Source organism: Panthera pardus, unplaced genomic scaffold (assembly GCF_024362965.1).
Source record: "Panthera pardus isolate Hobbes unplaced genomic scaffold, ASM2436296v1 HiC_scaffold_6, whole genome shotgun sequence".
Lineage (NCBI taxonomy): Eukaryota > Metazoa > Chordata > Mammalia > Carnivora > Felidae > Panthera > Panthera pardus.
In genome coordinates, this window is record NW_026526991.1 from 128,757,254 (window position 1) to 128,782,855 (window position 25,602).

The 25,602-nt window shown below is 47.7% G+C and overlaps 1 protein-coding gene across 11 annotated transcripts in view; it reads left to right on the forward strand.

Moving 5' to 3' along the window:
- The window catches only part of BEND7 (BEN domain containing 7), an 81,959-nt gene that overhangs the window by 54,054 nt on the left and 2,303 nt on the right, over positions 1-25,602 (forward strand). For 4 of the 11 annotated variants that reach the window (XM_019460749.2, XM_019460740.2, XM_019460745.2 and 1 more), the window contains 2 exons: positions 13,179-13,298; positions 21,915-21,968. In XM_019460749.2, the coding sequence (XP_019316294.2) occupies positions 13,179-13,298; positions 21,915-21,968 (174 nt within the window). Of the gene's footprint in view, positions 1-13,178; positions 13,299-21,914; positions 21,969-23,419; positions 23,880-24,261; positions 24,362-25,602 lie in introns of those variants that run through there. The other 7 variants (XM_019460742.2, XM_019460743.2, XM_019460746.2 and 4 more) reach the window with 7 other exon arrangements.

The window sequence follows — 25,602 nt, forward strand, 5'->3', positions numbered from 1 at the left end:
ATCGCCTAGTCCTTGACACTCTGCAAAAACCTCTGTAAATATCCTTCCCCCCCTGCGTTTCCCCCTCGAGTGCATGCTGTATTAGGATGTGACCAAGTAACACCTTGTAAAACAAAATTTCCTGACGTTTCCCCACCCAGCCCCTCTTTGCCCATGACGTCAAGTGCAAACTCCGGCCATTTCCAGACTCGCCATCACTGGGTTTCTCTCTCCTTGCAACTACATGTCTGAGTGCTCCCTCCCACCAGGTGACCAGCCCAGTGCTGGCGCTGTTTCTCACGCATCCCGTCCTCCTTGTGGACCGTGAGTTACGCTGTGTTCCCAGGTCTGCGATGCTCTGCTCCTTCTCTCTGAACGAATCCAGCTCTTCACGGTCTAGCCACCTCGCATGACCTCTACCACGAGATTTTCTCCAGGTCCCAGCCTGCACTGATTTCTGTTTTCCCTGCATTCCTAGAGCACACGTTACCAAGGCTTAACCCTTCACTTTGCTACTCGTGGCTTATGTGGAAGATGACAGGGTCATTTGTTCCCCAAACCATGACACTTTGGAGAGTGAAAATGGTCCTCTTAACCATTTCACCGGGAAAACAGGCATTTTGAACCGTCCTGAACAAATCAGGATACGCGGTCATCCTATTTATGTTTGGGCATCTTGTCTCCTCAACAAGACCACAAGCCCCTGTGGGGCAGAGACCATGTTCTGTATTTGCTCTGCATATGCCTTGTCACATGAAACAGTGCCACTCACATAATTAACGATGAATGAATATAGGAAGAAAGGAAAGAGAGATGGAAGGAATGAGGCGGTCAATTTCTCTTCACTGAAAAACGTGGCTTCTTAAAAATGTAAATACAACTCCACTACATCGGATGGACACAGGGCACGAATGATGGGATAACGACACAGCTTCTCCATGACGACTCGGAGGAGGGCAGCTGAAATCAAAGAAGGCAGAATATAAGTCTGAAGGTGCGAAGAAACACCAACAGACAAATCGAGTGGTACCCAGCAGTCGGCCAGATTGCATCAAGGTGATCCCGGATATTACACCCAGTTTGGACAGGGGAGGCTCTGAAAACTCTTGATTGTTGCTGAATGTCCTAGAGCAGCCTCCACGGGAGGTAATGTGGAGAGACTAGTGGGTCACGCTTCCATTCACACCGGAGAGTAATTCTCTTCCAAACGTTAAGTATAATAATGGTATTACGGGACCATGATTTGAATAAACCCAATAATGGAAGCCATAAGCAGGCCTGGTAAGCCATTTCCTGCTTTGGCCATCTCAAGACTTCTTGATACCTAAGGATGCTTATCCATCCATGTGGTTTTTTGGCCCTCAGCATCATGGCACCGTGGCGCCTCAAGGACAGTATCAGAGAGAACTCTGAGAACTTTTATTTCGACAGCCTCAAAATATGAGCTCCCAACTCTCCTATGACTGACCTCAATGAGGAGGGAGTTGTCACCATTAAAACACAACAGAAAACAAAAGCCTCGCTCTGAGGCATCGGGCCAGTCCTGACACCCAGTGTCGTCACCCTGAGGTCACACCGCCACACGACAGCCATGGGGGGAGGGGCAGGGATGGTGGCAAGTGGGTTGACCTGGTGACCGAATCCTCATAGGCGAGACCCTGTCGCTGCCACTGCCCTCCTGGCTCCTTGCTCTTGTCTTCATACCTCGGCCGTCCCTGAGTGGTAGTGAGGGACAGAATGGTACCTGAACTTCTGGAACGTGCCCTAACAGACTCTAGGACTGTGAGTGCAGCTTCCAGCCTTACTGCTCAGGGCGTGAACTCTGGACTTCATGGAGTGACTTTGAAAGTTCCTACTGCAGGGAACCCAAGCTTTAAAAACAGAGAGGCGAACTCAGTACTTTCTCCCCATCGTGGACAAAGATGTCTACACAGAGCGGACAGACACAGAGGCGCTGTGAGCGGCCGAGCTCAGGCAGAGGGAGCACTGGTGTCCGTGTGGCCCTTCTGCCACTTGCCTGACTCTTTGAACGGATGATCCTCTCGGCTCTGATCTGTAAAATAAGTGACTTCTATATTTCCAAGATGCCTTCCAAGTAGCATTTCTATAAATCTGTGATTCTGAAACATTCTTCTTTGCCCAGAAAAGGGAGTAAATAGTAAAACACCATGACATCAGAACTTGTTATTATCCAGACCTTAATATCTCGCAGATATAATTTATTCCGTTGAAATATAGCAAACATGTTAAACAAACATGTGCTGTAGCAGCAAGCCAGGGGAAAGTGTTAATCATATTTCCCACCAAGCCGTATTATAAATGAGCCCTGCTGAGGGCTCTCTTAAGTCGAAGTAAATTTAAAATTAACTTTGTTTAATTTGAGAAACCACTCAAGGCACTTTCTTGTAGACAGAGATGCCATTGTAGCAAAAGGAAGACAAGAGTATTGTTCTTTTCCGCCAGACCGCCGTGGCCTCAAATCTTTGAGAACCGCTGTGATTAAACAAGATTGCTCAGACCTCAAAGTCCCACCAGTTGGGGGGTACTGAAAAGGAGCCTTGTGGGTGTAGATTTACTCCTGATTCTGCCATGAAGGTCTTGAAACATGACCTCTCGGAAAAAAAAGGTGGGGATTGGCTAATTTTTAAAGTTTCTCCCAGTTCAGAAATTCCATGCTTCTGTAATCTTAGTCCAGATTCTCAGAAGCAAACCTAGAGAATTAAATAAATATAACTGGGAATCAATTTTCTGGATAGGTAGGGCCCTTTCCATTACAACAACCAACTGAAAATCACGGCCCCGCACAGGGATCCGCGCTAGGGGACCAACAATTTGACGGTCAGCATGGTCAGGTTTCGCTCTCCTCGACCAGCTGACTGCCCTACAGTCTCTGGCATAGATAATTCGGTAGGATATTCTCATTTCATCAATAAACACGTTATTGTTGGCCTCACTGTATTTTCTTCACGTGTGAGTTAAAGATTTCGTTTTTAGGCACTTTAGTTGATGGACTGTGCTAAATCTCATTGTTAACTGAAATCCTAAATGAACTTTGAGGGCTCAGGGTCATCTCAAGACCTGTGGCCGTTTACCGAAGGAATTCTTGACTTCTTTCAAGTTAAGTCACAGACCAGAGCAAAATGATTCTCAGGTTTATTCTGTCACCAACTGCTGCCTGACCTGTGCCGGCCACGCACGAGACAGCCGTGATCTCTGCCCCTGCCGAGCGCGGCGTCTCGGTGATCGCTAAGCGTTGTTATTTTGAAAACCACGGGTTAACGAACTCGGGGCGGTGTGGGGGGGGGGGGGTGGCTTGCCTGGGAAGGTCACATCTCAGCCGAGACCTGGGGGGTGATGGACTGATGCTTTTAGGCAGGCAAGCCGAAGCCTTCTCCCGGCTGACCCTGAGGGAGAGCGGATGGAAGCAGTGGATTGAGGTCCGGTCAGGATCGATGTCACGGCATTGTCCTGGGAGAAACTTTCTGATTCCTTCATAGGCTGGCATTTGTCCCCGTTAGCAGAAGTGGGAATAATAGTATTCCTCTTCATCGTGACTGTGTTGAAGACATTTTCCAAGATTCATTTTCTCTCCACCTTCCCACCGAGATTAAAAACAGATGTTATATTTAGTTCGCACCCACCTTCTTTATTTTTTTAAAAAATCAAAACGTTCTGCCTTCTATATCCTGTCTGTCTTCCTCCCGCTCCAAGTAACCTGAAGTTGGTGTGAATCTGTCCCATTTATGTTTTTCTATGTTATTGCCTAGGTGTGTGTCCGGAAATCCCATTGACTATGGTCTTATGAATTTATGAACCTACATACACAGCCTCATACTGTACTTTTGCAAATTTGTGTCCTTTTTCCCCCCAAGATTTATCCATCTCGGTATATTATGAATCTCATTTTTTCATCTTAACTGCAAAACCATACAAAGAAAGCAATTTTTTTCTCCAGTTTTCTATGCTACTAAAGGACAGTTAGGGTGGTTCTTGTGCACAGTTGCCTATGGCAACAGTCACCTTTGTGTTTCCTGTGGCTCATGTAGGAGTTTCTCCAGGGGACACGCAGGGAGCGGAATGGAGTCACAGCGTATGAGCAACTTCAGCCTCATTAAGTGTTGTCAGATGGCTCTCTGACGTGACATATCATTTATATATCCACCAGCAACGTAAAAGAGATCCTATTTTTCCTCGTTCTTGCCCACACGTGGTGTTAACAAACTTGAATTTGTCCCAGTCTCAAATGGCGCCTCAGTGGTGGATTCCCTGATTATTAATAAGGTTGACCATCATTTCATATTTACTACCGTTTGGTTATTTGCCTCTGTGAATGTCCATCCTTTGCCTGTTTTTTCCATTAGGCTGTTGTATTCTTATTGACTTCTGTGAATTCTTTTGTCGGTTGCCTGTGTTACAGGTTTGTTTTCTCTTACTTCCTAGCCTGTGAAAACTTTGCGTGTGACCTCTTCAGTCACACCAAAGTTTCGATTTAACAGCCAGATGGACTGCTTTGTGCTTTGTGGTTTCTTCTGTGCCCGTTTTAAGAAACTCTCCCGACCATAATAGAATGGTATTCTCTGCTGCTTTGTCCCAGCCCAAGTTTTATCTTTTATATTCAGATCTTTTTCATCCACTTGGAATTTACTTTTGCCTAAAACGTGAGGGAAGGATTTAATTTGCTTTTCTCCCTGGGCAGTCAGTCATTTTAACCTCATCCTCTTCGTTCACACGAATTGTCAACCCCTCTCAGTCGTACACTGAGCTCACGCTTTACCTGTTTGCACTGGGTCTTTTGTCTGCCTCTGAGCCTGCGCTACCCAGCTTTCATTCATCGAGCACTGCGCGAGCTCTTAGTATCTTACAGCTCCTGGCCTCCCTCCCTGTGTCCCCTCCCGCCCTTCCCCTCTGCTTCCGGTGGGTGTTTGGAGCTCTTCCTCCTCGGCTACAGCCTGTAGCAATTCTTTGAATGAGGGTCTCTGTGGTGTATCATTTCAGTTTCTGTTCTGGATGTTTCTTTGTGGCACCCTCAGTATCGAAGGACGTGGAGTCTAGGGGGATAATCTGTTCTGGACTGAGGGTTGTTTCTGCAGGGCAACTTGAAAACCTGCCACCGTCTTCCAGATTTTGTTGCTGTTGTGGGTCTGCTCTGAGTCCGTTGTTCTTTTATAGATAAACCGTCCTATCTGCCTGGCTGCTTTCAAGACCTCTTTGCTTTCTGTATTCTCTGTTTTCTTTCTAGCTGTATATTTTTACTAATTTGCTGGGTTGTCTAATTTGTCATCGTAAGAGCAGGGTTCGGTGGTCATTTACGTGTAATCGACGGTGGGCTAAGAATCAGGCTCTACTCCAGGGGGTAAAAAATGCTCTCTTTGGGAAGGCTCTTTTGGTCTCAAAACACAGTGTTACCATCGCTGCCTTAGGAAGAAGCTGTTTTGTGAGCCTGCAGGATAGAAACAGCCTGCCTGCACGCTGCCTGCCTTCCTCCCAGGTGACACTCACTCTCTCTGACTCCTTTCTGCAGTCTGCTTCGTCCTCCTCCTTACTGGCTTCCTCTGCCCGGTTTCTGTCGCCTCCCCACTGCCACAGTTCCGGTTTGCAAGGTGTGTCAGGGCCACTCAATACCAGGAGGTCTCGGCTTTGCCTACTATTGTAAAGCCCTCATCCTCTCATTGTTTGCTGTTCTGAGGAGCTCAGCCTTTTGTGCAGTCTGCAGCTTAGCCTTAGGTCAGGTGCCCATCGCTGCTGTGGTCAGGCTGTGCTGCGGAGGGCACAGGTACGAAACATCCCTGCCCAGTTCGGCAGCGGGGGCTGGGGTGGGCCATTTCCCACAGGCGTCCTTGAGCTTGGCCAGCCCCACACCATCCAGCTGCCTTTGGTTCAACTCAGACCTTCTGCATAGTTTTTCGTTCCAACATCTTGATTCCAAGAAGTGAGAGTACTGGGTTGTGACATCAAATGCTTCAGATACTGGAAAGACAACCCCTCCCCCCTTTACACATTAATTAGCTGCATCATAGCTTATCCATCAGGCCCTTGTAGGTCTGGTTATCGTGAGCTGGTTTCTCGGGCGTGAACTCCTGGGTGGTCAGGTTCAAATCAGAGTTTGAACCTGCACGGCGGAGAGCCAGTCCCTAGGCCAGGAACACCTGCCCCAAGATATGGAGCATCGGCCCACCCCACACCATCAGCCAGCCCTTCTTCTAGCTCTTTCCCTTTCCCTCCTAGTACCTGAACTTCTACACTTCTTGTGACTTTAATAAATCACAATGGGTTTGGAATGGGTAGCAAGCCCATGACTTGTGGATTTCAGCTGTCCCATGAATTTGGTAACTGAAGCACCATAATATCATCAAAGGAAAGATACTCTATTAGAGTCCTAGTGGGCCAGAGTCATCAGTCTCCAAGCCAAAAATACCTATAGACCCATCCTACCCAAGGCCCAGTCTCCTTCTCCCTTCCTTGCTTCAGGCCAGCCGGCCCCTTTGGTCTAGAAGGGAGGTGATCTCACAACCCACCTGGCCCTCTGCCCTGCTGTCCACTGTGCTTCTGTTTTGGGCAAATGAAAGTGAGACAGCGTTCGCAGGGAAGCCTGAACTTAGCTATTGATTTGCTTATATTTAGAATTCAGTCGTTACTCTCTTACAAGATCTGTGTGCTCATATATAACTTTAAAGTAAAAATTAAATAATTCAGGGTGCCTGGGTGGCTCAGTCGGTTAAGCATCCAACTTCTGCTCAGGCCATGATCTCACGGGTCGTGGGTTCGAGCCCCACATCAGGCTCTGTGCCAACAACCCAGAGCCTGGAGCCTGCTTCGAGTTCTGTGTCTCCCCCTCTCTCTCTGCCCCTCCCCTGCTGATGCTCTGTGTGTGTGTCTCTCTCTCTCAAAAATGAATAAACATTAAAAAATTAAAAAAAAAAAAAAGAGCAAAAACAAAATTTTAATTTATGCACAAAACAATCCCTATGAGCCGTGCGGTCTGGGGCCGGTTTTTTAACCTGCCTGTACCTTGATTGTGTCTATAATGCAGGACTGAAAATACCTGCACCATCAGGTTACAGCAAACATTAGATGAGATAGATGTGTAAAGTGCTTAGCTCGTGGGAAGCTTCACAGAATAAAGAATAAAGGAAAGAGGACTGTGCCGGAAGGTGCCGGTGGCCTTCCAGCGGCTCCCAGGTGAGCAGGGGGAATGTGCACAGCCTGCAGGGAAACCTAGTCTCCTCCGCCTGAGGGCTGGTCCCAGCGCTCCCACTCCTCGGCCCGGCCCCGGGACCCTCCTGCAGGGAGCTCTCTTTCTCACCCTTGTCCCCGGCCCCTCTCACGCTCTGGGAGATTGGCGGCGCCCGCGAGGCCCCGGCCTTCAGTTTTGCTTGACGTCCACCTTGATTTCCACTTGTCCGTTTGACCATAACTTAGAACTGCGTCATCAGAGCAGAGGTTGGGCTCTCACTGCCGGCCAGGTGTAGCCTGGGTAGAAGGCTCCACAGCGACATTAAAGCTCCGTAGGTCCCCTCTTGCTTCTCAAAGTGTGCGATCCAGTGACTTCCTTCAAAAAGCCACACCATATTCTGTTTCTCCCAGCAAAGGGAGCCAGAAGAATCCAAATTAAGGGTCCTCTAGGAACCATTGTGTGAACAGATAGCTGTTTGGGGAACGCGGCCAATCCCCTCTGTTCTCAGCATGTCACATTCAGACACACTATATACCGCCTGTTCATTGATGATTGCATTAAATGCCGCGTTCCCAGGGAAGGATCTGCTCAGCCACCACTAGCTTATTCATTATTTATATACAATTAAAGGGCACGCTTCGAATGAACACGAGCCTATGAGAAAAGCCATTCTTCATGTACACATCAGACTGAACATTTGTCATTTCCCTAGTGACTTAACGTACTCTTTGTACCTTGGGACCTCAAATTATATTAAGCACCGGAGATGCTTTAACTTTTTTATTTAGTTTAATTGTTGGCCTTAGTCCGCTTGTTGGGATTATTTGGACTTGTTTAAAATTAGCCCTTGCTTCTCCTTAATATATTAGAATGGAAGAAGAGGGAAATTTCTTTTTAGTACCTATTGCATTCTAAGGATGAATGCAAATTGTTCTATGATTCTTAATGACCCACTATTAACATAGTAGGAAACCCAGTGCATTAATGCAATGCCTCTTTTCACATCATTACTCCTAATGGAACTGTTACCAGGATAATAGCTTGACCTTTCGCTACAGATTCAGACAGCAAAATATATTCTGCTTACTCGATACCTCTATTCACATAGCATATTGAGCATTTTCGGATCAATACAATGACAATCTTTTGGCCTTGTTCTAAGGTCTCATCTGCACAAGTTACACAGTATAGGATTGTATCTTCGGTAGACAGATTCAAGTTAAAAGTCTCTTTTAAGTTTGAATGTAATCCATAAAACAGAATGTCAGTAATACTCACAGTGGAAATATTTGTTTATATAGGTATTTTTCGAGAAGCCTAGTGCTGTGCCTTCAAAGGTCTCAGACACAGACCTGGGAGACAGAGACCTCTCTGGCTTCTTTTTATTGTACCCAGATAAATTTTGATTTTTTTAATGTTTATTTATTTTTGAGAGAGAGAGAGACAGACAGACAGACAGAGCTCTAGTGGGGGAGGGACAGAGAAAGAGGGACACACAGAATCCGAAGCAGGCTCCGGGCTCTGAGCTATCAGCACAGAGCCCAACGCGGGGCTTGAACCCATGAACCGCGAGATCACAACCTGAGCCAAAGTCGGACACCTAACCGACTGAGCCACCCAGGCACCCCTGTACCTGGATAAATTTTAACTGGAAAAAGAAAAAAAAAAATAGCCAGAAATTGTTGCCATTTTAGCGGGTGACGGTATTTGGGCCCAAGATTAGACTGGAAAGATCTGCTGAGAAGCCCCTCACGGAATGGGAGAAAACATTCCAGAGCCTTCCCTTTGGTTCTCCTAAACTTGGTTGTTGACATTGACATATGTGGTTGCTGGGAGTCATTGTGCATAATCCACATCAACTTTGCAATTTGGAACCACTGCTTTCTAGTGTGTGCTAATTTGGATGCATGGATCTCGCAATCTAAGAAAAGAGGGGTTACTATGGAAATGAATTGTACAAATAATATTACAGGGAGGGAGATGTTTACCTGGTAAGATGATATGTAAGACCATTTTTGTGGTACACATTTTCATATAAACTAATAGCATGCTCAGTGCAATTAATTATTCTCTTCTGTTTGTTAAAATAGGACTTCGAGAACCTTTTGGCAACTCTCTGGTTAGGAAATGTTACTGTGGGCATCTGAATGTGATACAACCTCGTTTCTTTAACTGTATTCTATGAATTTAAAACTTCCTACTAATGCAGATAGGCGTTTCTTCCCCAATTAGTCTAAATTCATGAGCTCTTGTAATCGCTGCCATTAGAAACCAAACTGGAAAATATGCTTGTTCATCAAATATTTATTGACTTCTTGCTCAGTACGGGACACTGTGGTCAGTGCTCTGAGGGAGACCAGATTAATGAAGACCTTTGAAGTGGTCTACAGTCTGGCAGAGGAGATTCAAGATCACACCTACCTCGGGGATATCGCGTCCCCTGCATCCCTCCCGAGGGGAGACCGCCTGCTCGCCCACGTTCACATGCCATGTACTGGGGAGCCTGGGGGATACTTCCCCCGACCCCTGACCCTTAGTTATACTTCCCAGTCATCACCCTTCCTCCGCACAGCTGGGGCTGGGGTGGACCCTGTCCATCAAGGCTCTTATCACAGCTACGTGCCTTCCTCTGGCTCTCAAGTCCCGCTGGCACCTTGAGTGGCTTCACTGTGCCCATGAAAGATCCGCCTGGCCTTCCAGCCACATCATGCCCGGCCCTCATCCACGGTGACCACACCTTAGCGCTCTCCTACAGAGCTCTGCTGCTGATGCTTTCTACTCCAGCCTGACACTCTCAATTGCCCTTACTCTGTCACCTCCTTGCCAACCCCACTGCTAGGCCATTCCCCGATCCCCAGAGATTTCTCCAAGTGTGTGAGCCTCTTTCTGGCTTTCCTTCCTTCCCAGATTTGTGTAGGGAGGCAGGGAGCGAAGAAAGCAGAGGTAATTAATTGCAGCTGACCTCTTCCAGCGCTTTGTATCCTTGTCCTTCTGCCAGAACTGTCCAGCAGAGTCCTACCCTGGGCCGGTCCTGCCATCCGGTGGTACCACACCCAGCTCGGAGCTGCGAGGTGCCACGGGATCATAGCCTGCTCTTGTGCTTGGCGTCCTGACATCCTCAGTCGGCTGCCTTCCTATTCTTCTTATTATCAGAGGCAATTCTGGACCTTCCCCACGCTCTCCGTACCCCTCACTGTGGAGCCACTGAGTCTCGGGAGTGATTGGCCCAGCCTGTGCCACTTCTAAATCTACCCCATTCCCCATCCCGTCCGGGCTCAGAGGGGGCATCTTCTTCCTGTTCAAGGACAGCCTCCACTTCTGGACCCCACCACCTCAGCCGTGGTTCCCGTGACTGCCTCCTGCCTTCCCCAGATTGCTGGCTGCTTCCCTCAGCCTGTAAACCAGGCCCGTGTCTCCCCAGCCTGCAGCCCTTCCCCAGCTTCCCCTCCAACCCCTCATCTCTTCCTTCCCCCACGGAACCTGGGTTTTTCTGGAATGCCATCTGTGGCCACCCTGCCGCTCCCTCGAGGGCCTCCCGTGACACTGTGAGAACCGCCCTGCCCAAGCTTCTCTTGCACTTCAGACGGTTGTCTGTTGTCCTCTTTAGCACCATTCACCCTTCTTTACGAGACCTCACTTCCGGTTCCCCCAACTTGGCCCTCAGAAGCCAAGCTTGTGCGTTCATCTCCTTCCAGCTGGGGTTCCCTCTGGCCCTGTACTCGGCCCACCCAGTGCTGTTCCGTCGCTGTGTTCTCACTGGCCAACGTTCTTTCTTGTTGCCTCAATCACCACATAGAAATATGTGCCTCCCGGGGCGCCTGGGTGGCTCAGTTGGCTGAGTGTCCGACTTCAGCTCAGGTCATGATCTCATGGTCTGTGGGTTCGAGCCCCGCGCTGGGCTCTGTGCTGACAGCTCGGAGCCTGGAGCCTGCTTCGGATTCTGTGTCTCCCTCTCTCTCTGCCCCTCCCCAGCTCATGCTCTCTGTCTCAAAATGAATAAAAAATTTAAAAAAGAAAAAGAATCATGTGCCTCCCAGGCCCGTATCTTCTGCCTGGACCCCTTCCCCGAATCCTGTCCCCCCCATGGGTGCTCCGCCAACACCCCAAATCAGCATGGCCCAAACCAAACCCAGTCCAGCCCGCCTTGCCCCTCAGACATTCCCTTGCTCCCATATTCACCAGGTCATAGGATTCCCCAGAAACGCCAGTTCTAGATACCATTCCAGTCACCTGCCACCTTCATTCACGCTGCCCTAACACAGAGGACAGCAGTGGCTTCCTGCAGGGAGCCCCTGCCTGCTTCCACTCCCAGACCTAGACCCCCCACTGCCCCTCTTCACCACGTCCTCCACGACTGGATGGACTACCCTTGTGTATGGGCTTCTTCCTTCTTTCAAATGATTTCCTGATGCTAAGTTCCTAGGAGCAAGATTCTCAGGTATCAAGCCCCTCGTTCTGTATTGACCACCTCATTTCCCAGAAGGGTTCTGCCATTTATGCCAACAGTAATGTTTGAATGTGCCGGGTCCCCACCATTTTAGCAGTGTTATTAGCTTAACATTCATTGTGTTTCTAATTTAGTAGAGACAAAGTGTGTTTTGCAGTCCTTTGGTTTATATGTTTTCTGAACATCTTTCCTAGATACACTTTGTTCATCTGTAGAGACTTTTGAAGTTGCTCTTTTATTTGAACAAACTCTTTTGGGGCGGGGGGTAGATATTGAACCTTTTTGGTCGTATTTAGCACAACGAGCTTTTCTCGTTCTAAGGAAATGTTTCTTTTTCATTCAATAGAAATGTTACAGTTTTGGGGCACCTGGGTGGCTCACTCAGTTGAGCATCTGACTTGGGCTCAGGTCATGATCTCATAGTTCATGAGTTTGAGCCCCGCGTCGGGCTCTGTGCTGACAGCTCAGAGCCTGGAGCCTGCCTCGGATTCTATGTCTCCCTCTCTCTGCCCCTCCCCTGCTCGCACACTCTCTCTCTCTCTCTCTCAAAAATAAATAAACTTAAAAAAAATTAGCTTTATATAATTGAATCTGTCAACATTTTCCTTGGTCATTTCTTTTTTAAAAAGAAACCTTTAAAGCTTTAAAACTACCAGTACTTTAAATACCAAGAAGGCAATGTGAGTGTAGGTCTTGTCCTTACAGACAGCAGGTAGCAAAGATGGGGTGTGAAGGCGCTCAGAAGTAGAGGGAGTCAGAAAGGTCCACAGCAGCTCTGAGATGGGCAACCGCACACGGTGTAGCTTTCATAAAGCCATTGTCCTGTCTCCCTCTCGTCCTGTCACACGATTCTCTCCATAGTTCCCTCTGTGCTTACCAGGCAGCTCTCCTAGGTGCTGGCACAGCATGCAAGAGGCTGATTCAAAGTACAAATGGGGACTTTCATTAAGACACACCTGCACAGGGGCATCTGGGTGGCTCAGTCGATTAAACTCCCGACTCCTGGTTTGGGCTCAGGTCATGATCTCACTGTGAGTTCAAACCCCGTGCTGGGCTCTACACCTGCTTGGGATTCTCCCTCCCTCTCTCTCTCTGTCTCAAAATAAATAAATTTAAGAAGACACAACTGCATTATTATTGAGTACTGATTTAGTAGGAATCACCACGAGAACACCATCTTTCTGTGTAATCTTGCATGAGATTAGATTTAACAACAGTAATAATACATTTGCTGAATTTTTTCATGGGGCCAGTGGACCCATAGGAAGCATTTTCTTCTCTGCCCATAAGACACATATATGCAAGTGGAAAGAGCAGTACCATAGAACTGCTTCTATTTTATAGCCGGTTTCGTTCCGAAGCACAGTTCACTGTATATGAGCAGGGCCCCTGCCAACCTCCGTCTTTACCAAAGGAATGTAATGTGGGGATTGAAGCCACGCACTACGGAACTGACGTCTTCTAGAAATACGTTTTGTTTTTTTTTTTTTTTTTTATTCTTGGGATATATTCCCATTTCAGATCTGCATGTTTTTTTATCTGCTGAAGTATTTAACACTATTTCACATTTTCTTTCAGTCTTCACAGAAAAATACTGTACCGCTAATCATGTGGATAAACTTCCTGGCCCGAGAGACTGGGTACAGATTCTACAGGATCAAATTAAACTGGCCAGAAGAAGGTTAAAAAGAGGCTCAGGTATGAATAAGCCGTGAGAAAATAATTGCCAAAGCCCTCAATTGAAATCTTGGACGTTGTAAAATACAACTCTTTGCTCTAGGGTATTTTCACCGTCTTTTTGTCTTTTGAAGGAAAAGCTCTACCTAATGTGCTGTGGTTTCTATTTTAAAGTCTTAGGCAAATGAATTTGGAAATTCACCTGAAGATTAAATAGTAAAAATTCTGTCAGACCATTTAATTTTAACAGTATAAACGAAGAAGATGGCTAATCTTACTTTGTGGCTTTATGTGTCTTATCTGTGAAACTGGGTCTCTCTTGTGTGACTTCCTTCTGTTTGCTATTGACTTTTGTTTGTTTGGATCTGCATGACTTTCATAAAAAATACCAGTTGCTTAAGGTAACAAAAATAACAATAACCCTCCTATCAGAAACACCACAGGAAACAGATTAAGTCAAGTGTGTATTTTTCAAATCTGGCTTTGGGGATTCTGAGATTATTTTAGTTGAATTATGACTATTTGGATTTGGTCATTTGAGGCCTCAAATGACAGCCAATTTACCAGTGAAGAATCCCCTTGAGGCCAGTTTTTTGCCATCATGTAAGAATAATCATCTCTAGGAGGCCACAAACCTCTAGATACTATTTTTAAAATAAGCAATAGGCACCTGGGTGGCTCAGTCAGTTAAGCGTCTGACTCTTGATTTCGGCTCAGGTCATTATCACAGTTTGTGAGTTCGAGTGCGGAGTCGGCTTGAGATTCTCTCTCTCTCTCTCTGCCTCTCTCTGCACTCCCTCCCTCCCCTGTCTCAAAATACTTCTCTCGGAATAAAAAATAAATACAGCAAACAATTCTGATCAAACCTCAGGACACCCGGCCTGCTTAGAGCCTCCGTGTTTCTGTAGCTGGAGAACGCCCAGTTTCGGAGACGGGCTCCAGACAGGGACTGTCATACATCTGGCTGGTACAGAGGCCCGGAGAACAGCAGCACAGATGCGTGGGCCTGTGTCTCTACCAGATCCTTTATGTGAACTCACAGTGTACTAGAGCAGTGAGCAGGCTGAGTCAGCGAGCGCCCTGGGGGAGAGCTCCCGGCACAGGCTGGGAGCGCCCTCGAGGCTGCAAGACTTGGCCACAAGGGACCAAGTGCATCTTCACTGTGAAAAACCTTACAGCTCGCTTCTGTAAAGTAGCCATCAGGACTTCACATATTTAGCTGTAGAGGATTTTTTTTTTAATCTTCCCTTCCTCTTTTTTTTTTTTTTAACCGTTTGCTTCCTTTTGTACTAATTGATGCTCTTTATAAAGAGCAGTGGACTACTGCTCCTTGTCATTGGTGGAAACGTATTGGGTAGCCTGCGGGCAGCAAGGTGAAGCGGAGTCCAGAGACCTGGCTCTGCAGTCTCTCTGCTCTTTACCAGCCCCAGACCTCCACCGGACCTTGCCCGGAGGCAAGTCACGCCACCCATCCAGTCCTCTGTGTCCCTCTCACGCCACAGACAGAAAAATAAAGTCTGCTTCACAGTTGTCATGAGGTTCCAGATCTGTCATACGTGAATGTCTTCATAAACAAAACGAGCATGCCCTCTGAAAACGTCTGTATTGGTGCTCGGCGGCACCGGGAGCCTCCCCGTGTCCCAGGTCAGAGGGCCGAGCGCCCCCTCTGTGCCCGGCGGGGGCCCCCCCTCTGCTCCTGTTGTCCCAGCATAACTGCTACTGATGCCCTCTTCACCCACAGAGGTTTTGGGGCTTGGGTGATAAATCATCCCCTCACCCTCCCCCCAGCTCTCTCCATTTCTCTGCCTTCTTTTTTGTAATCTACAAATCATCGCAAATAAATGCAGTGAGGTACACTGGGGAGAACAGGTCTGAATTCCCAGCTCCCGTCTGCCATTTACAAATTCCTGGGACCTTCTCTGAGCCTCAGGCTTTCCATATATATAACAAGGCTAATACCTACCCTCTTGGGTGTTTTTAGTGTCAGAATCAGACAATGTAAGTTTTGCCACTAATATAGAGCTGACGCGGAATGCTCAAAAAGTGTTCATGCCCTCCCCTCCTTCCCTCTGCCGCCCAAAACAAAGCAGAACTATTCCTTCAACCCTACCATTTCTTTTTTTTAAATATGTTTTAAATGTTTATTTATTTAAGAGACAGCACGTGTGTGGGAGGGGTAGAGAGAGAGAGGGAGACAGAGAATCCCAGGCAGGCTCCTTGCTGTCAGCTCAGGCCCCGATGTGGGGCTTGACCCCACAAACCATGAGATCATGACCTGAGCTGAAATCAAGGGTCAGTGTCTTAACCAACTGAGCCACCCAGGAGCCCCTATCCCTGCCATTTCTTAAAACCACTACCGTCTCTTTCTCTGGAAGGTGTCGGTCAAATTTCCTCCCAAAGGGTTTGCATTCCCTGAGTTGGCTTCCCCTACCTGTTTGGAACCCATTGCATTTTGTCCTCTGGCCCCGCACCTCTACAGACGCTCTTCCTGCAGTCACCACGGAGATCAGATTCCCCTTCTGTTACACCAACACTCTGTTTGACCTGCATGTTGATTTTGACTCCGTCGGATCTCATCCTTCTTAAAAGTCTCTTCCCTTGGGTTCTGGGGTTTCCCTGTCTTTGCCTCTCCTCCCGGTTCTCCCGCACTGCCTTCCGTCTAATCCACGGCCTCCTCCTCCTTCGGTCTAATCCACGGTCTAAACCACATGGTTCGCTTTCCATTCCTGGTGCTGTTCTCATTCTAAAGCCTCATCCGGGACTTGAACCGTCCCACCATCGCTGACTCACCAGTGTGCAGCTCTAGATGTGGCCATGTCCCAAGACCCTAGACTTCATTCTTTGAGAATTACATCTGTTTCGTGCCCCAACCCTGATTAGACACTTCTAGCTTCCTGTCTTCCCCAAAACAACCCCTTCTACAGACCCCTCCAGCACGGCATGCAGGGTCCTTGACAGGCTAGCCCCACCCTCCTCCCCCACTTCTCTTGCCAGAGGCCTGTGCCTGCCCGCCTCACCAGCGCCTCCTTACTCTGAGAAATGCTGGGCTCTCACACTCATGCTTTCCCTCTGTCCAGAAAACAGCACCTCCTCTTGTCACAGATCTTAAAGGCGACTTCCTCCTGGAGCCTTCATTGGTGGCCCCAGCGCTTTGGTCTTCTGCCAGGGTGACACTCCGGGCTCCTCCAGTGACCACGAGACCCTCAGGAGGAGAGTCTGCATCGGGGTCGCGTTTCTATCCCCAATGTCTAGAACAGCGTGTGGCACATTGCAGACACACAAGAGTGTTTGTTGAATGAGCCAACGAATCAGTCGATGAAAAAGAAGAGACGATAATCCACAACAAAAAGGTCTTATCGTTTAGCTCAATCTGGTTGCATGAGATCCTGGATAATATTCCATATGTACCTTACCTGACATTCAAATATTCAAATATTTATTCCACAGGGTGGCAACATCCCCGAGCTCTGTCCCCAGGGACATGGTCCCTAGGACTCCTGGGGATGCCTGTGACCACTTACATGGTGTCCCTTAGTCCTTGGCGTCCCTTCCTTCCCCCTTCTCAAGCCCGTTTTCTCATTTCCTTGTGCACACCCCACCTCCTTAGTCCCCTCCCACTTTCCTCTCTTCCCCCTTCTTCTCCCAAAGGTTCAGAGCCATGTGTCATGGCGGCCTGACCTCACTCAGGGTAGATTAACTGAATAACACACGTAGGAAGAGTAACTTCCTGCTACTGGGTCCCTCCTCCCTTCCTATTCCAGATGTCTGCTGCCTCAGCCTTACTTGCCTTACAAAGGCCCCCTTTTATTATGTAAGCCTCCTTAGACTTCAGTCTCCAGGAAAGGGTTGGGGGGTGAAAGCCTTGTTTTACAGTTGAATGACAGGTGTTACAAAGATAACTGCCCAGTAGATACACAGCAACTAACCCCTTACTGAGCCCTGATGTCATGTTGGGTGCTGTGTTCTCCTCAGTTTTATATCCCAAATCAAATGTCATTTGTTAAGCCTGAATGGTGTCTTTGCTAGTAAGTATTAAGTTGGTGTTGTGTTGCCTAAAATCTGCCTTGGCGATCTTGCCTGTTTGGGTACGGAAGAGCTTTGTTTACCTGTTGATTTGCCAGGGGAAATGGTTGAAGCCCAAGACACAAAGACGCTAAATAGGCAGGCCTGAAAGAAATCAAAAATTTGCCATAGTGATGAGACCTGAATTTAATACTCCATGAGCCCAAAAGAGAGGAAAAGGGCCAAAGGACCCCAAGAACCAGCCACTCGACTTCCTTTGGGTTCTTCCACACACCGGTCCCAGTGATGCCGCAAACTTGTAGCCGGAGGTCGGCTCGCATATTCCTGCACCCCTGCCTAGGGTCCACAGCAGCTGCCTGGTGTCGGCCTGCTCCACAGGGTGGAATGTGAAACATGCCTGGAACAACTTGGGAGCTTGAGGGAAAAGAAGTGTACAAATCCAGAGTACGGAGTCTACTGGTTCAGGTACCGCAGGGTCAGCTCGGAGAAAGGAAGAGGGCTTTGGGCTCCAGAACACGTGCCTCTCGCTGAGGAGATGATTACAAGTCCCTAGGGGACCTGAAAAGTCTAAGTTTGAAGAGAAACCTCTGAAGGGAGAAGACATGAAAAGTAGAGAGAATACTGAGTATATATGGAGTGCGCCGCGGAAGGCTGGTCTCAGACACACAGAAACAGCCTTCCTGGTGTTAAAAGGAAAACCAGAGGCCCAAAATGGAGACTCTTGTGCTAGGTCACATCACCAGACTGCACTTTCAACCTCCTCCCGAAATGTAGTTTGAACTGGTCATTGAGGAATCTTCTGTTTGTCCCAGAGGAAGGTGGCCTTAGCCGAAATAATCGTTTTTTCTCTTGATGACTTCCTTGTCCCATCTTCTAAAACCTTTCAGTCTGCTGGAGCTCCCTTCTGCTTGCCGGAGGGGACGCTGCCTGATTCATGAATCACTTGGTAAAGCTAACTCGATCTTCACATTTACCCAGTTGAATTGTTTTTAACGCTGGAAATGGGCCACATGACTAAAATGGGAAGTTTGGCTTAAATTTTGTTTCCTCTTTGTGAGGTATTCTGGAAACCTCTTTGACGTATAGTTTCTATACCATACTTTTTTTTTTTGAAGTTTATTTATTTTGAGACGGAGAGAATGAGAACAAGCAAGGGAGGGCAGAGAGAGGGGGACAGAGGATCTGAAGTGGGCTCTGTGCTGACAGCAGAGAGCCCGATACGAGGCTTGAACTCATGAACCGTGAGGTCGTGACCTGAGCCAAAGTCAGGAGTTGGATTCTTAACGGACTGAGCCACCCAGGTGCCCCTATACCATTCATTTTTTAACAAAGAGAGGGAAAGATCCATGTATAAAAGCTGGTTGGAAAAAAAGTTAATCCTGATATAAATTTGTGTTTAATAAATTAACAACAACTGTGTTTCCTCATACTCTTATCTTTTATACATAACCACACCTTTTTTTTGTTTTTCCTACTGCTAGATGCAGAGACCAATTACTGTGAGCTCTGGAATCCATTCCCTTCCATGCTTCCCCCCAGTGAACACACGTGCACACAGTGGGGACGTCCCTCCACATTCCTGGTTCTCTTTCCCACCGACTGGCCACTGAACACATTTCTTAACCATCCAGCATTTGTATTAGTAATTCACATGACACACACATCTCACACACACGTGCCTGTCTGTGCCCAGCGGGATCCCAACTGTAGACCCTTCCCTTCCTGCGGGAGCGCCCTGGTCTTTGGTCATCATCGTATTCGATTCGGGACATTTTCACATCTGACCCCTGATCTGCCTAGATATTTGTGATTGGTGCCTTGGCACTTCTCCTCTGCCTTTTCAGCGGGTTCCTTGTGCATCTGAGAAGGCGGAGGTGGCTGGAGGAGAAAAGTAGCCCTGAAGTACAGACCCAGCTAGACCAGATGTCAGCCTATCAGCAGTGACCGGCCACATAGGCTCTATCGCCTGATTTTGTCAAATTCTATTACACTAAAGTCTCCTCAAGCCGCTTCAAAGTGGGACCCTTGCAGATTGAGACTAGAGGCACTCGCCTTTCCTTCCTGAGGCTGATAGGAACGGAGAGGCCGACATCAATGACGTTGCTCCCTCTCGTGTTTTTTGTCTTGATTACTCAGTCCAAACGATAACAACAAACAGTGTCTCATAGATGTTCCCACAGCTTCAACCTTATTTATCATATTTGGCTCAATTCCTGGAATTAGGGACAGACGCTAACTGGGCAAGCTAATCAACTCAGTGCTCGAGGAAGCCCACACTGCCTCTAGGAAGAAGTGCTCCATACAGATTTGAGAGGTTGTTGTGCAAACCCAAAGAGAAATTCATTTGGGGCTCCCATCACATGTAATAATTTTTTTCTGTAACTGGAATGATTCCTTTCCCGGTGTGGATTTTTATCATTTTCATTACATTATTTCCTCAGAGCTGAAATCACAATTTTTTATTTGTGTTAGATCTAAGAGTAAAACTGTCACTGCTATTAAATTTTTATTGGACTTGCTCAATCTTTTCTAAATTTCACAACTTGACTGTCACTGGGGAAGAAAGACCGTGAGCTTGTGGTTACAGACAGATGTTATAATTAAATTTCAGTAACACAGCCACGTTCTTCATCCGTGACACTTGGCCCCGTGCGTGCAGCTAACATACACTAATTTACATATAATAATTTGTCTGTTTTTCGGACGCATATGTTCTGTTTTTGCTAAAGCCCAGAATTGCATAGGCCTGGGTTATGAAAGTGGGGATAACGGAGTTACAAAGGGAAGGGCTTTGTTATAACTACATAAAAAGTCATTTTATGTGTAAAGTAGAGAAAGTTACTGAAGTAGAAAATAAACTAGAAGTTGAAGATTTAAAAAAAAAAAAAAAAAGCTCATAGGGATGCATAGGGACGTACATTTGGATTATTAACAGCAAAGAGGGAGATTAAGAGCCCAGGCGTGGACCTGACTCACAGCCGGGACGGTGTCACTCGCTGTATTCCCTTAGTCTCTCTCTCTCTCTTTTTTTTTTTTTAAGTTTATTTATTGTTTTTCATAATCTCTATACCCAGCGTGGGGCTCGAACCCACAACCCCGAGAAGCAGAGTCGCACGCCCCACCAAGCCAGCCGGGTGCTCCAGATTACCTTAGCCTCTTAGCCTCTCTGTCCCAGTTCCGTTTGCTCAAATGGGCATAAAAACAACTCCCCCCCCCCACCCCTTTGTAGGGTTTTCTAAGAGTTAAATGACTCGATGTACGTAAATTGCTCAGTAAACGGTAAACATCTAATAAACGGTGGTGGCAGTCGTTGCTATTATTATTACTGAAGACTTTTTAAAATCCTAGACAACTCATCCAGAGAGGAACGCTGTTAACATTTTAGTATGTCCTGTACTTCATCGATAAGCCTATTTTAAAGTGTTTAATCTTTTCCATCTGTCCTAGCGCTTGAGTCAAATGTCTTACGTTATTAAATATTCACCTACAACATCATTTTAGAGGGGAAGAGTAGACACGCTTCTCCAGCCCAAGCTGGTCTCGACTGTGGTGTCTCCGCTGGGCATTTTCTTTGCGGTGGACGTAGCAGGTCAGCAGACAATCGTGTGCAGCAATCTGAGGACAAGGTGTTAGAGAACGAACTGGAGTCGAAATCTTTGAACGTCTCTGACCCCCTGATTGTGTTCAAAGCCACAGCGATAAAAACAGGGGCATGGTATTCGCTTCCCACCAACTCAGCATTACAGCCCGGTGGCACAGGGCAGCCCCACGTGGCTGGCCCCACGCGCGCGTGTGCCGCGGCGGGAAGGTGGCCGGGAGAGGAAGCCAGACCCGGGATGGAGGGAGCAGTCGCCGAAATTCTCCACTTGGCCGTAACGAAATGTTCTGACCTGTCCACAGCATCTGCCCAGAGAGACTGACGGGCCCCATCGGTTATCAGGAGACAAACGAGCGCTTTCTTTTTTACATGTAGCGGAAGGTTTTCTCTGACTGAGGATCTGCCTTTGGAAAACCCTTAAGGAGATTAAAACACAGCAGACGTGAGCAAAGGTTTGCATTTTGAAACAGAGACGTGACAAAGCTTTTGAAGATACACTTATTCCTTCTGACTTTCTCTATGACTAAATTGATGCCAATTTCCAGTCATCTCCGAAGGGCTGATTCTCAGGATTTCCTGAGCCTCGCTCGCGGGGATGGTTAGGGTGGTTCTGGGGATGACCGGGGAAAATTCTGCCACAGCGATTCACCGACCTCTGTGCCTTTGATGATCATATTTGAACAATTCACCCCGGATTCTGGGCGAAGATTTTAAGTCCACGCAAACAAGTGAAAATGAATTGAAATCGTCAATGATTGATAGAATAAGGTCACAAGATAGCAAAAAAAAAAAAAAAAAAAAAAAGTAATGCAGGAGCAAACCTCCTATCATTATCTTAAAAAAATGTTTGATTTAAATAATGGTACTAAAATCTGTAACGCGAACCAACAGATGCTGAAAAGGGGAAAAAAAGTTGAGCGTATGCATACTGGAATTCTTTAATTGTATTACTGTATTCCGTAAAATCAACGCGCTCCCCGAAACTGACGAGATTTGTGTTTTCTGTTTGCCACCAGCAGAGGCAGCGGACGGTGATGAGAGACTGGACGGCATCTCTCTACCGCCAACAGGTAAAACACATTTCCATTTCCAACACCCGCTGGAAAATACAGCCCCTGAAAACACTGGCATTGAAAATGTGCGTAACGTCAGAGGTGCAGAGGCTTGAGCAGACTGCTCCTGGCCCCGGCCCTAGGAATCAGAGCTTCTCAGTGCCTTGTGCTCAGAGATATTTTTACATTGAGTATGAAAAGCTCTTTTGCCTCACGCCCTGTCTCCTAGTCTCAAAAACCTCAGAACAGCAAGCCCTAAGACCTTGGTGTCACAACACGTGCCTCCCCAAACCTGCTGCCGTTGAAAGTACTTTAACAGGAAATGATATTTCTTTTTAGAACAAGGATCACCAGTTCTGTGGTGAAATTCATGTCCGTTCTGTCCCCGTCCACTGCCCCCACCCCAAAAGGGTTTTGAGAGGCAGTCAGTCATTGCTCTTCTTATAACGGACACCTGACGAATACGGGTGTTTTAAGCGAGTGACTGAAGAAGCCAGTCCGTCTAGCACGGGTGCACGTTCCTAGAACCCGAACCAGATCAGCCGCATAGAACATGGTAAGCGATAGACATAATTCCAGGTTCCCATCCTTTGTGACCCTGGCTGGCCTCCTGCCTCTGTGTTGGTTCCTCCCCGAGAGCCCAAGAGACGGGATCTGATCAGTTTGCCAGATGATAATTTATTCCCTCAGTAGTTGTGGGGGCTCTTTATTGACTGCCCTCACGAGACTACCTGGAGATTCTCTGCCCACCAAACCCAGACACCCCCAAAAAACCCTCTAAGTGAAAATGCTCAATTCCAGATGTGGGGTGGCAAGTTTTAAATAAAATTCGGCAAAACTCAGTAGAGTAGCCAGTCTGTGTAGGAACTCGGCTAGGTCACCTGTTCCTTGATGGCACTTGTCCCGGGATGGCAAGGAAAGCAGAGCTCGCAGGTAGGACAGACACGGGTGAGCGAGCCTCAGAACGATGAGAAAGCTCAACCGTGCAAACGATGCAGAACCTTCTCGGTCACCGCGTAGCTAAGCAACAGATCGATGGACAAACAAATGAAATGAGCCGCCTGGTGCAAAAAGGACCTGCTTATATCAAGTTCTTCCCATATACCGCCATCTCCTTGTTGGGCCCTGTTTCCACATTTATGAATTAAGATAATTGAATTGCATGATCTCTATTGTTCCTTCCCATCGTGTCCTCGTCTGTCAGGACAACTCGGGTTAGCCTTGTTCTTATCACACCTGGCCCCCTCCCAGCAGATGCAGGAAATATTACTACCAGTAACGAAATTGTGCATTTCGGGAGGCAGACTTCCTCCCCCGGCTGCCCCAGCCCCACTGGCCCCGGGGCATTTGGGCTGCCCGTCCTCACTGTCTTCTGACACCCTGGACTTTTGCTGTTATTGAAAGTACTACTATAACCACTTGAAAACCATTCCCCTTGAAATAATACCTTTGCATTTTCCTGTCCGAAGATGGAGGCAGAGAGATGTTTCAGATGAGGAAATTGAACACGGGATGGTAGAACCACCTCATGGAACTGAAAAGAATGTCAAGGAATCTGAGAAAGAAGGAACGTTAGAGATCATCTAGTCCCATCCCTTCTTTTTATCCAGTCCTTTTATTTTACAGGTAAAAAAGCCTGAGGCCCAGAAACACTAAATGACTTTCTCAAGGTCTCACAGCTGGTTGGTGGCTGGGCCGGAGCCCAGGCCTCTCGACTTCCAGCCATTACACCGCATAGCTTTCTCATACCTAAGCCAAAGCCAGCTTTTCTCCGCATGTTTCTTAAAGACCCTAAGAGCTGATGGATGTACTAATCCCTTTAGGATTCCATTCCAGTGTCTGTCTTCACCGTTAGAATGTCCGCCGTTAAGTCTGCCCGAAAACCTCCTGCAGTTTAAACTCAATGAATGACTGGAGTCAGTGATGAGACTAGCGTGTCTTGATGGGCCCTAAAGTAAAACCCCGGGTCTGGGCAGCGTCTTTGAACACAGCGCCACTCCGGACCCTTCCCTTGCGTGTGCCCTAACGCGGCTGCCCCAGAGGTGAAGTCCACCCTTCTTGCACGTGTGAGACTCCCCGGCCAGACTTTCCTGATCTGCTCGATCTGAGCTGGCAGCGGTCGGTCCTGTTTCTAAAGATCTAACAACGCCTTTATTACCTTCTTAAGGTCTTTTTCCTCTTCCCAAACCCACGTGTGTTGGGGAGGGGCGGGGAGAGGGGCGTAAATCCTTAAGCGTTTGCAAGAAGCGGGATCGAGCAGGTCAGGGGGACAGTCAGGCGGTCCAGGGACATTCGCATCCATCCATTACAGGCAAGCAGCCTTCCGTCTGTCTAGCTTCCACAAGAGCGCCTACGGCTTTTGCAGCGGAAAAACGTAGTTTCTTCGTTTCTTTGCCCTCACGCCCCTGCCGGTAAGTGCGTGTGGGCAGCTCGCAGGAACCCACGCTGTTGGGTCCTGGGCACAAACGCCCGCCCTCGGGGAGCACCCCCCCGTCCCGGGCGGCAGGCCGGGTGTTGGAGGGCACTCTGGCAACCGCGAGAAAGCTCCCGGGACGGGCGAACACTTTGTGTTGGGGGAAAAAAAAAATCAGCAAAGAGCAAGTGAAATCGAGCAGTGCTTTCTAAAATTTACAAAGGGGGCTTCTCATTTGGAAATAGGGTAGAGCAAGCCCCCCACCCCCCCAGCCCGAGCCCAGCGGTGTTTGTCACGAATTGGCAGTCTTTTACATACTTTCAAAGAAGTAACAAAAGTACAAGGAAGAAAACAGAAATTAACTTTACCACTCAGAGACGACCATTACTGGGTGTTTTCCCCCAGACTTTTCTCTGAATTTATTTATTTACACAGTTGGAGATCAAATAGATAAAATTTTGTTTTCTGGGTTTTTTTTTTTTTTTTTAACCTAACGAGCATTTTCCATTTTTCACAAATCTTCATACACGGTACCTTAATAGCTGCATCATGATCTCTGTTACAGGTAAACTGTATTTTGTGTAGCCATTGTCTCTTCCTGGACAATATGTGGACATACTCCAGTAGTAACACACATTCACGGACTTCCCTGTAAAAGTTATCATTACAAATTTCTAAAACGGCTCGCGTAGCACAACTAACTAAAGCCTTGGCTGAGAACTTAGGGATTTAAATATGAAACAGAGGCTTCCTCGGGGCGCCTGGGTGGCTCCGTCAGTTAAGCCTCCGACTTCGGCTCAGGTCACGATCTCACGGTTCCCGAGTTCCAGCCCCGCGTCGGGCTCTGTGCTGACCGCTCCGAGCCTGGAGCCTGGAGCCTGGAGCCTGCTTCGGATGCTGTGTCTCCCTCTCTGCCTCTCCCCTGCTCGCGCTCTGTCTCTGTCTCTCAAAAAGCGACTAAACATTAAAAACAGAAAAAGAAACCGAGGCTTCCTCGGCCAGGTTCTCTCCCCACCTGGCGCCCTCGCCTCTAGCCCTGTCACAGAAAACTGTGCAGCTCTTCTTTGGAGAAGTGCCCCCCCCCCCCCCCGTTGTCTTGTCTGTGTCGTAGGTAGTGTATTTGACACCAGGAGAGAAAACACGGAAGACACAGAGCCAGATGTCACTGCCCAGACTTCCCTTTTAGTGACAGTGTCCGTGAGCACACGTGACTCTTCCGTTTGAGTCCCCTCAAAGATC